This window comes from Pinus tabuliformis, chromosome 2_2 (assembly GCF_031772625.1).
Source record: "Pinus tabuliformis cultivar Carrire ecotype Pingquan chromosome 2_2, CPIR1, whole genome shotgun sequence".
Lineage (NCBI taxonomy): Eukaryota > Viridiplantae > Streptophyta > Pinopsida > Pinales > Pinaceae > Pinus > Pinus tabuliformis.
In genome coordinates, this window is record NC_142300.1 from 159,843,542 (window position 1) to 159,856,478 (window position 12,937).

The following is a 12,937-nucleotide window of genomic DNA, read 5'->3' on the forward strand; positions in this document are numbered from 1 at the left end:
GGGGTTTCAGAAACAACTCCTCCTATGGGAAGTGATTGATGAACGATAGAACAACACACTCCATCGTCCCATTCATGCTGCAGGGATCTACCTGAACCCCACATTTTCTTACCCATGTGGGTTCTTATTTGATGCTGAGATCATGGATGGATTCTTAACCTGTGTTCAGAGGATGGTGTGATCTCCAGCAGAACGTGCAGAAATCTCCAAAGAAATGGAGATATACAGGATGGCAGGTGGCACATTTAGCTTTGAGATGGCTATGGTTGATAGGAAGACTAAAATGCCAGGTATTTTTTAGTTTGTTTCAAATTTCATTGTCTCTTCAAGTTCATAACTTCATACTTTGCTTCAACTTTCAAATTTCATTTTTTTCTTATGTTTATCTTATTTGTAATTTTGTTGTAGATGCATGGTGGACTCGCTATGGTGCCAAAGTACCCCATCTGCGAAAGTTTGCCATTCGAATCCTCAGCCAAACATGTAGCTCCTCAGAATGTGAGTGCAATTGGAGTGTATTTGAAAAAATACACGACAAGTAGCGCAACGGGGTAAACTTAAAACTTAAAATATTCCAAATTTCCAATTAATTTTTTGTATTCATTAAATAATATTTTTTTTATAATTATTATTTTATGATCTTTGTACAGGTTGGAGTCCCAGCGACTTAATGACAAGGTCTACGTCTACTACAATCTTCGATTGTGGGTGAGGCAACTTGAGAGGATACCTGATATGGAAACCATCTCATTGGATGGGATTGACACCATTGCTGCATGAAGGGTTGAGGCCAAGAGGCCTCTCATGGAGTCTATCGATGATTGGTTAGAGCAGGAGGTAGTGGAAGGCGTAGAGGGGGAGGAGTAGGAGGAGGAAGTGACACCACCTACCCAGGCTACCCTTGCCACCAGAAGAGAACGTGGTCTACCTCCTGTAGCTCCTAATTCTTCAGCTTCTAGAGCACAGCAGAGTCCACTGCCAACTCCACCGGCATCTACATCTAGAGGGAAAGCAAAAGCTATTGCATTTTCTCGCAAGAGGGGTAGAGGAAATCAGTAGTATTAGTTATTTGGTTCATTTCATTGTATATGACATTATGACTCATGATATGAGATACATTATTATATTTTTTGTTGATATTCTGAAGCTGAGTTGGGACTCAGGAGTCTGGACTTACTATTCGGGACATGATCATTGTTATGCGTGATGTAGCACTAAAAATGATATTACACATTTTATATATTAGTTATTTTATCATATTTATGTGTCAATGTATTTATTTTATGTTGTAGACGCTTTAGATATTAAAAAAATTGAAAAAAATGAATATTTTTGTATTTTACGATTTTTTCCCGATTTTTACCGGTTTTTTCTCAATTTTTATGATTTTTTCCGATTTTTTCCCCTCGCCGATTTAATCCCAATCGCAATTTTCGCAACATTGGTATTGTGCTCTATGCCATTTTAACATATTGACCCTTACATCGTATACAAATGAGCAAACTTTGCATATTTTGTCTCTAATGGTTTAGAATCATGGTTTAAAATCTGACAAATAAATTCTTCCATTAAAAATTTGATTATTTTGTGTATTTTTTTCAAATCCAGTTCATTGAATCTGGTTCAATCCAGTTTGATCCAGTTCCAGTTTGAATCCCAGTTAGATAGGTGGCTGGTTCAAAACCTGGTTTTGGTTTTTAAAACTATGCTTGTAACTTGTATGTGGAGAAAGACTGTATGGGTGACAATATACAACTTGGAACCCTTAACAAGCCCCAATCTTTAATGATAGATGGACTTCTTGAATCTTCATATGCAAAGACCAAGTGGATACCAGTTACAACGATTGCATAAGGTGTGGTCGTTTTGCCTACTCTACAAATTATGAGCTTTTTCTTTGCTGGTCACAAGGGTCTGCAAACAAAATCATGTCCAGAAAAAAGTGTTTTCACAAATGCGCAAAGCCAGATTTGCAGTAAAACAAAAATTTTGAAGCACATTTTGTGGGAATGTCAGAGTCGCATGCAATATTTGAAGGATGTTCGGATGCAGGTTTATTTTCTTCTTCAGGGTGTTATCCATTGGAGGGTAGCACTACAGGGTGACTCCAAACATTTAGTTCTTTCAACCATTATGGAATTGTGGAACCGCCTCAGAATTGTTTCTGTTCTCAATCTGGAAATGGCATAATTTTATTTTTGCCAATGGGAATAGTTGTTAGTTTGTAGGCATTGGCAGGAAGAGGTATGTAACCACTACCAGCTCCATGCTAGGGGCTATCTCCTAATCAGGGATGCCTAGAGTTGTGATGCTTTAGCCTATGCTAATTTGATTTCTAGTAGCTTTGAAAAATATCTGTTTTTCTCCTCTACCCATTGTATATACTCTTCCATGTTTCTTCCCTTTGTACTATTAGTTTAATATAAGTATTTAAAAAAAAACATCATCTTTAAATAAAATTTTAGTGTCCATTCACTGTCTCACAACTCTCTTGTTGACGCCATTAGTATTATTTGCATTTTAAAATTTACACATAGTGGGTGGCTAGAAATTCAATCTTTTAAAAGGAATCCCTCATCTTACAAAGCATATTATTACTGATATAAGGACTGGTCCAAAACAATGTTGTCATACTCAGATTCCAGAAGGACTTTACTGAGCTGAGACTCGGTATGATTCAGTGACTTGGCAAAGACTCGGGATATAGTAATATATATATATAGATAGCAAGTTTGCAGTGAGTTTTGATGAGTGTGGTGAGTTTCCCACGAGTCTGGCAGGCAGCGAGTTTCAATAATGAGTCAGGCAAGTATTCACCCAAGCCAAGACTTGGCAAAACTAATAGGTAGCCAAGTCAAACTACACTGGTCCAAAAATTAGCAGTTCTCTTCTCAAATCGTTAGCCTTATTTTTGAGGAAGAAATATGTAAATATTAAATTACATATAAGAATATAAGAGTATTATATTTAAAAACACACACATTAACACACCCATGAACCCTAGTAGCTTACATGCAAAATTTTTCTTCCTAAAACATACAAGGAAAGAAAGGATATCACCTAAATATTAAATTCACTAGACCCTATCAAGTCAATGGCAAGGAGAGCAACTAGAATATGTTCTTCTACTACACAAGGATGATGATATGATGTCTATGTCTCGTGTCAAAAGCAATACTGTCACAAATTCAAATATAGTTATATCCTTTGGGAGGGGGTTATTCTTATATTACAATTACACTTTTAAAGTCACCAAGTTTACATCAAGTAATACATCAAAGCACCAAGGATTGACTACTACAACCCTCCAACCCAACAGAAGCAAGGAGAACTAACAAATCAATACTAGATCCAATCTTCAAAAATACCACATCTTGCCTAGAAACATCAATTCTAGCCGTAATCTGCAATGCCAGATCAGCCTTCAAATCTAGAAGTCCTCCAAATGTGGTCGCTTGAGACGGATGATCTAGCTCTTTCACTACTGAAGATCCCCCGACCGTTTGATTTCAGCTTGAAGGCAAGGTAACCTGTTGCACGTATCTGTGAAGAGGTAGCTTAGCGGCCATTCTACTGGGTATCTTTACCCAGGTTCCTGGAAGTAAGAATTTATACTTGATAAGGGTGGACAAATATTATAAGAATCCAATCAACAATAAAATATTTCCAACTGGAGGTACTTAGCAAAGAAAGCTTCATATTGGCATACGAGAGAAAAAAAGCTTGATATAAATATATCCTAGGATTGCTGGAATGAGGATAGAGTAAGGGTCAATGAACAATTATGTGGTTTGCAGTAGCACATATGGTAATCACATAGAACATTAAGTAGATATGAGATTTAATCAATTCCTATATTTTAGGTTGTTTTCCAAAATAGTGAGGGTTAAGTTGCAATGTTGGGTTAACTATAAAGTCAAATCATAGCTTCTGTGTATTGCACAATATCCTAATGTACGTACACTAAGATCAAATACATTTTCCGATTATTGCAAGATTTCTCAGTGGGACCTTTAATCTTCTTTGGAAAAAGCGTTCTAAATTAATGAAAAATTTCTCCAGTCATTTTTGTTCATATGCTTCTATTAGTGAATATGTGTATATTCCAATGAGCTCCTTCTAACAACAAAAAGATGTACATCACATTCAATTAAAACAAGCGTTTACATTTTACTCTTACCAGTTGCATCTATGCCTCCTTCTTTCCAAGCATCACCACTCATATAATAAACATGGCTACACCCACCAACAACAAAAGTGCAATTCAGAAATCAAAATCAATTACTACCATAATTAGTCATTACAAATCGCTGAAATCAAGAAAATAATTCAGCTGATTTCATCACCAAGAATTTTTAAGAGAAAAACTCTAGGAAAAGAGAAAAACATAGAAATTGATTGGAGATAAGATAAGATAATTGTATTAAATCCGAACAAGTGAAAAAAGTAGGTCATTTGGAGAAAGTCCATGAAAAAGATACATCAGATGAAATGATCCACGCGATCTCTATAATAGCTAAAATTCTCAGAAATATTGGATGCATTATAAGGGACCTTTAAATTCCAAGAAAAGGGAACATGCTACTTGTGAAAAATAAACGTTATTCATTCCTCGTAAAGGCATTCGATTTTGATTCAATCATGCCAGAAAATGATGTTGACCAATACACAGAAGTGAAAATCCCTCCAAATGTTTCAAAGCTAGCACGGTCTTAAAAAAACATCATATGATGTAAGACTAATTGCTTGGGAAAATAGTAATAACTTGTTTGTTTAACAAAATTCTAAAATTCAACTCTGAATTGCAAACCCCTTTTTGAGTGTAAAATTTGAGGGAAGGGTTTGCACCTTGAGAAATTTGATCCCTCCCAATGTTTGATAGATCTGGAGTTAAGATGGATCTAGGCTAGTTTCAATCATGCGGAGCCACACAAAATTTGCCTAACATATGGTTAATCTAATCATTTTAAATATGTTAATATGTCTAAGATTGATCTGACGATCTCCTTCTCTTCTTCATCTCATGCAACTGAGGCCTGTATTTAAATTAAACACCTGAATTCCAGCATATGACTCCTCGCACAAATGACATATTTGAACTTGATATAATCGATAAATCCTGTCACAAAATTTTTGATGTACAATATTCATGTCAGTGAGAGTTACAGCTTGAGCTTGGTCATAAATATCTTTTAAACATTTTTTTACAGGATTTTCTTTTTCATTTTGTACTATGTTTGATTTAGTTGAATATTGTTTTCTTTGTCGATATGTTCTTTGTTATTCATCTTTTTGTTTTCCATATTTTTCATGTTCTTCAATTATCATATACTCGGCCCTTTTTTGTCAATTCCCCTTTGTTGTGAATTTTCTTGTATTCTTTACTCTTGACACTATCCAACTGTGATTTGTTGTGCCCTTCTTTGTTGATATGCTCTTTGATATGCTTTTTATCATTCAATTTTTTCCTTCATCTGTTCTTGTTATTGTTCAGTTGTCATTTGTTGTGACTTTCTTTGTTGATCTACATTTTGCTTCTCACTTTGTTGTTGACACTCCTCAGTAACTTCCATTTCTTATGCTTTTCTCTATTGACTTGCTCTCTCTTGTTCATTTCTATTTAAGATGGATCTAGGCTCTTCATTGTTCATTTCTATGGTTAATAACGTTTAATATTATATAATATCGCATAATATTATATAGTATTATGTTAAATACTGTATAATATTTTAGTTTTAGACATTATATTATTATGTTTAACATTATAATTTTATAACACTATGTCTAATATAATATTATTTTTTCTGAATGAGAATATTTGTATTAATTGCAAAATTTGTGCCTAGATCACAACTGTACATAAGGAGTTATATTATAATTTTCTTCCATCTTCAGTATCATCTAAAGCCGCCTCAACCAAAATTACCCTCTGAAGAGGAATACCACTGATACTAAGCATATACAGGTCTTTGGAGGTGAATACCTTCCAACAGAGCCCCAAAATTAAACAAAACTTGCAGTACATATAGCCTACTTCAAATCATAATCCTTGATTACAACATATTTTCCCAGTTCCACTAGATCTTTCAGGTCTAAACACTTGACGCTAGAGTTGTTGGAATTGGCTGAAGCTTTCATATTTAAGACCAAACTATTGACCAGAGATCTCAATTCTTCAACCTATTGATGGAGGAGTTTGATTTATTCCTCATGTTTATTCAATTTGCCACTAGCTTCTAGCCAAAGCTCAATAGCTATGGAGGAAGAGGCAGTTTGTTCATTATGTTGTATCATGAACATAGGATTCATGCCTAATCCACTAAGGGATGGAGGATGGTCTTGATTAACCATTAACCATCAACTCTCCAAACTTCAAATTGCAACTTTGGTTAGAACATCAATCTGCTTCCTACTTAGTATCCCTTACAATGTGCTTGAAACTCATCGTTGGGATACTTTTGATACCTTCTTAATCTGATTCAGGAAATTATTTGGAACTTTGTCTCTAGGGGAAGCTCCTTTGACCAAATAGTGCATTATTAAAAGGGAGTCACCCACCACAATGAGAGAAGAGACCTGAAATTCTTTAGTGAGAAGAATGCCTTGGAGTAAACCATAGGCTTATGCCTGCTTATTTTTCATCTTTCGCAAGCCCCATGAATACTCTAAAACTTTGATTTCTCTGAGGCCATAAAGAACCCCTCCCTGCCACCCCTACTATAATATAATATTATAATATTAATATTTTGTATTGTAGTATTATATTATGTTCTATTAAAGCTCTCTAGCCTAATGCATCAAAATATATTATTATATATTAAATTCAATATTATATTAAAACTCTTTATATTATTCATATACGTAAGCTTACACCCATCTCTCAAGTTACAGTGAGGGCAAATTGAATAAAAATGTCTAAATGGGTCCTCAACGGCAACTTTCACCTCTTTTTCTACCACTTTGAAGTTTATTGCTGACAAACTCTTCATAAATTCCATGACAGAAGCATCACCTTCATCTCCAAAACATACAACAATCTTATCTCACTTAAATAACTTAATAGGATATAAGATATCTAACTTAATATCATGTAAGATATCTAGCTTATATTAAATAATTATAGCATGATAATAGTTATAAAATAATCATTATGTAATGTAATCATTCATATATATATTCATAAATGTGAATCATCATTTCTTTGTACTTTAATTATATAAATTAATAAATAATCAATAATTATTATTTTATCTTATATGTATTTTATATATAAAATTTTTATTGTTAAAATAAATGTTAAGTGAAGCAACCATCAAATTTTTACTTCTATCTATTTTTGTGCTAAGAAATGCATAAATAATGGTGGGTAGTAACTCCTAGTAAGTATGTGGCGTAGATAGTTATTTACATGACTATATATTTATTTGTTTATATTAATCCATGTGATATAAAGAATTTGTCACATGGAATTCTAAACCTAATATGGGCGGAAGAAATCTTTTGAAAGAAATTTTTATTGAATCCACATTTAAATGTTTACACTCATTTACAAACACTACAACATCTCCTCTATCCTAAATTTGTATTGAACAACATTAAAATGTTTACACCCATTTACAAACACTACAACATCTCCCCTATCCTAATTTTTTATTGAATAAACATTAAAATGTTTACACTCATTTACGGACACTACAACATATAATAAACATATCATGGACTATTTTACATACAAACATATTATTATAAAAATAATTTAATTTCAATCTTTTAATTGTCAAAATGTTTATTATTATATTTTTTAATTTATAAATTATTTATAATTATTAATTTTATTTTATTAATTAATTTTTTTGTGAAATTATTTTGAAAATTTTAAATATACCTTATTTAACATATAAAATTCTTGCACAAATCGTAAACTTTTATGTAAAAAGTTTACGATTTGTGCAAGAATTTTATATATTAAATCAGGTGGACGAGCGCGTCTTAGCACAATGAGACAAAATAAAAAGGCATGCTTATATGCAACAAAATAATCATCAAAATGCAAAGGATATAAATAGTAAATACCACACCTATAAAGATTACAATATGATACATAACTCAATTGAACAATAGATTGCAAGATAATACAAAAATCAATCTATATCGCAAAGTCTCAACTTCTTCTATAGTTCCTTGTGAAAAGCTTTATCAATATTCATCTTCTATGACTCTTCTCTTGATCACCTCTCTCCAAACATTCAGCTAACAATCTTTTTACTTAAATATTGTCATATGGTGTAATATTCCTTTTCTGGTGTTCCTTATGACATGGTTAGGATGGACTTTCAGAGTCAGGGGCAGGCAGGTCACGGGTGCAGGTTGGTGTCATCAGTTGGCCCAGGGGCCTTTGGAAGGGTTTCGAGGAGTTTTTATGAGGTCTGATGGCATTTGCTTAGTATATTCCATCATTTGCATAGTTTGTCTTTCATTCTGTGGCATTCCGACAACTTTCAAAAAACAGAGTTATTAATGGTCTTGACTCAAATATTTACACTTAAGGTGGCATTTCGAGAGGAACACTTGGCAAAACACCTTAGAGTAATAGCTCGTTGGAATCAAAACGAGAAGATCTACAAAACAAGATGGTTAGAAGTGATTTCCAGTGACCTGAGGAGGCATGGTGGCCAATTTACCATTTTCCCACATTAAAAAAGAATATTTTAATTGAAATAAAAGAGGGAAAAGTGCTCCATGATTTAAAATAGCAATAAAATTGGAGGTTCTAGAGGGGTCCATAAAATTATAAAAGAGGAGGAGGTGGCCATTGGGGGACATCTTGGATTTGATATTTCTTGTTGTATGAGGTTGAGAACTCGGTTCTCTACTTCATTGGTAGCCCTAGGGCAGAAACCCTCAGGTGTGCTAGTGGATGTTGGATGAAAACCCAACTCTCTTAAGGAGATTTCACTCAGAAATCTCACAGTGCTTCATTGGAGTTTGGAGAGAGTGATTTTGCAGTAGCGGTTTGTAGCAGTGTTCTCACCGAGCCATCAACATCATTGCCAAAGACATTCATCAGTTGAGTCAGAGATCTATTTCTAGGTTTTCCTTTGCTTGCTTGGCAAGCTCGAGTTCCACTATTCCTTCATGTTGATGTACTCTTTTCATTGGATTAATAAAATGGCTCAGTGATTTTATGGGTATCTATATGTGTATCAATTGCCTGGTTGTGTGTCTATTTATGATTATTCTGTTGTTCAAGTTCATTTCTAGTATATACTGTTAAAATTCCCATTAGGGACATTATAGTGGTATCAGAGCTTTAGTCTTGGCTCAGCCTGTGGTTTTCAGTTGTAGCATATTATCGTTAGAGGGTTTGTCGGAGAAGCCAAAAATCCATTGCCCGAAGCAAAATAAGAATTCTCTAAAGAAGCTTGACAAATTTTCCTCAGTAAATGTCCTACAAAATTTTGACAAATTGTTGAATGCACAATAAAAAGTTCAACAAATTAACATCTGGGTCACCCAAAATAGTGTGTGAGTTCTAATAAAAAGATCGTGGCACATCACTTTAAAGTGGGGGCTGCAAAAACTATTCCAAGTCCTACAGAGTTAGGCAAATTATCTGGGGGGGGGCGAATATATTTTTATCAGAGTCTGAATTTATGAAGTCGTTGTGATTGCCATCAAATTTGAAAGAGTCGTCTGGGTTTTTTTTATGGAGGGATGCCAAGGCCCAAATTATTTTGCATGATCGAATGAATGTGTTCGAAGTGGGCCCTAGATTCTCGCTTGTGCAATGAAAATTTTATTAAGTGAGGCCAAGTTATACGCAGTGTCGTAGACAATTCTGACACGGTTGTTGTAGGTGGGGAAAGAACGGCCGTAGTTCCAAGACAGCCAAGGTGGAGGACATTTTGTTGACCAAGTTCAGCACGATTGAAGCATTGGAGCAAGATTGATTGGTGGGATGAATTAAGTTTGAGCTTACAAGTGCGTTGACATTGTCATGTGCATGAAATTGGTCCGCTCGTCGTGACTAATTAGCACGTGGAACACAGTGCAACAACAACGCACATAAGGAGACATTGGAGTATGTCGAACAATCTGTTGCAACTGGAAAGGGCCCAATACAGTCACTGGTAGACAAATATCATCATGAAAGAGGATCAGAGGCGCTGAGATTATATTATGTGATTAGATTTGCGGCGAGTTTTCCACCAAAATTCTCGGTCCGAATTCCTCAAATTCAATTGTTGCCAGGAGACCGAGTTCTGGTTGATTCCTTATAGCCGCTGGGAAGCCGAAATTCCTTAGGACCGTGAATGAGTTTATTTTAGAGACCAAGAACATCACGTCTTGAGAAGACGACTTATATTCCCTGGAACCATGATATTGGGTGTGGCATTTATCACATTGAAGTCGGTCTCAACGTTTGTCGGAGTGCGATCATCTTGAAAGGCCAAGTTTGTTGATCCATCACACTGCTGAAAACTTCGAGTTGTTGAACGTAAAGCAGTCATGTCACCAAATCAAGTCTAAGTTAGTATTAGGCCAAGTGATCGTAGCTACCAAAAAATATGGCAGTGATCGAATTGTTACTAATCCAGAAAGTCGATCATCAGTTAAACGGGATACTCGACTTGATCATGGTTAAGGAGGTTATAGCAACTCTTCATAACAATTAAGGAATTGAGCCGCCATTTCAAGGAGCCAAATCTGTCAGTCAGAGGCCAAGTCGTTGGTGGACGAAATCGCAGCGGAGTACGTGCATAGATAAATCATGTTTGACTGATGAGACGTAACAAGGGTGATCGCTGTGAAATGCAGAGAATTGTGGTTGGTGGCTATGTTGCCCGAATTACCATGCGTTGACCAGATCGCTAATCAAGGCATTCAATCCCTAAGAATGAAGTATGGTAAATACATTGGAATGATGGACCATGAGATAGTGCGCAGTCGTTCACCTGTGGCATGTAATTTCGGTATGGTTGGATACATATGCTAATACTGTGCGCAGATCATTGGGTAAATCTGGTGCTAAAACTAGTGTGCACTCCTTGGTTCTTATGCTCAGGACAGAACTTTTTGGTCATTTCTTTTTCTGATCAGAGTTGTTGGTGTCCTAATGTACAGAGTTTCTAATGTTGTTTGATTGAAACTAAGTCTAGTTTGGGTAGGGAGTCAATGTATGTGTCTCGAGAGTGTATGTGTTTTGAGGAAATAATTGAGTACGTAAATTGTTGTTGGATAGAGATTGATTGTATGCTACAGTGAGCTCATATTGATATCATGTACAGTGGCTTAAGCCATGTGATGTTTGAGAGAGTGTGGGGTTGTTAATTTGTTGGCTTAGCTGCTAGCATGACAGGGCCTATGTAGTGATGTCTGCAAATGTTGTCATTAGAATTTCATGTCTAATGATGAGTTTGAGTCTTGATTATGTTGTTGCTATTGTTGTTGTAAGAACATAGAGGGAGGGCTATGTACAACTGAGTGCTTTAGATGACATGAATTTGCTAAGTAGAGTGTTATATGGCTGAGTATTATATTGCAAAGATCTGTATTGATGCCTGAATATGTCTTGATCTATAAGTTAGTTGGGTTGATGCTTGAAAAGACAGAGATGTATTATCATTGTTGTGTGAGTTTGAGTTTATAGTTGTTGTAACACTGTATATAGGGTGTTAGTAGAGTTGCTATCTAATGGAGTTTTTAAAACACCTCACAAACCAGCAAAGCAATACTTGGGCTGCAATATAGATAAGAACAAAATAAAATAAAAATTGGCCAACATACCTTTCTCAAAAGAGATCCATGCCATTCTTAACCATGAGCAACCAAGAGATTTGCAGAAGGAGCCAAAGATTGGACCCACAATCCTTGCACTTGGAACAGATTTGAAACACATGAAGACCACATGGAAAGTCCTTTTCAAACTGGATGAATTGGATGCACTCCTTTCCAAAGTGAACCAGTTATAAGGGAAAAAACTAATTTGGGCGCTAAAACCATCTATGCTTGCTCTCATACAACCCCAAGTTCTTGGAGGAACCTTGTGAAGGGGTTAGACTTCCAGTTGCATCTTGTCTTAGTAACATCATGGGACTAACCGCACCTATAGCTCCTTACAATGATGATGTTATGAGAAGAGTTTTCAAGCTATTGGTAGAAACCTTGTGAGATTTGGATAACTCCATGGGTCCTACATTTGAGAAGAAGCTTCAGGTTTTGAAAATCATGTCCATTACTAAGACTTATGAAGTCATGTTTGATCTTGAGTGTTATGATCTTATCCTATAGATGTTTTGATGCTTCTTCAGAATTAGGAAACTTCATCCTAACACAGTCATAACACATATGCGTCCATCTTGTCATCATGTATGACAGGTCGTGATGCCATTTGTTGGGAGTTGCAATCTCAATTGTTGTCCGTTTGGAGAAGAGAACAGTTTGTCTCACCTGTTGCTTATGAACTAGCCAAGAAGTTGGTTGAGCAGAACATTGGGTTGTTCCGAGGACAATTGACTAGGGAGGAGTTGCGCAGGTTTGGGGGATCATGCAGTAAGAATGAGATGAGGAGGAAGGGACTTTGCTTTGTCTGAAAGGGACCTTCGGGACCTGACCACTCATGCTTGAGTGACACTGAGGAGATGACAAAGGTAGAGCAGGAAGAGATTCCTTCTCATTTTCAGGGTGAGGACTCTTCTTTGGACGAGTCCATGGGTTCATACGATGATGCCTCTGAGGAGCTTGAGTCATGTAAGGTTGTTGACAGCAGGCCAGATCTATATTCAGATGCGTATGGTGAGCAGTCAATGGACCCTATGGGAGACATTCAGGATGATGAGTCACCAGTGATAATTCAGCATGAGCAGCATATGGCGGAGCATGAGACAGTTGAGGAGGAGGATGTGCATACTATGCATAATGAGCCTCTTGGGGAGAG

The 12,937-nt window shown here is 35.9% G+C and overlaps 1 protein-coding gene across 1 annotated transcript in view; it reads right to left on the reverse strand.

Moving 5' to 3' along the window:
* The window catches only part of LOC149191913 (lysophospholipid acyltransferase 1-like), a 161,518-nt gene that overhangs the window by 73,728 nt on the left and 74,853 nt on the right, over positions 1-12,937 (reverse strand). Inside the window, exon 2 of the mRNA XM_089404410.1 lies at positions 4,181-4,236. Coding sequence (XP_089260536.1) covers positions 4,181-4,236 — 56 coding nt within the window. The remainder of the gene's footprint in view (positions 1-4,180; positions 4,237-12,937) is intronic.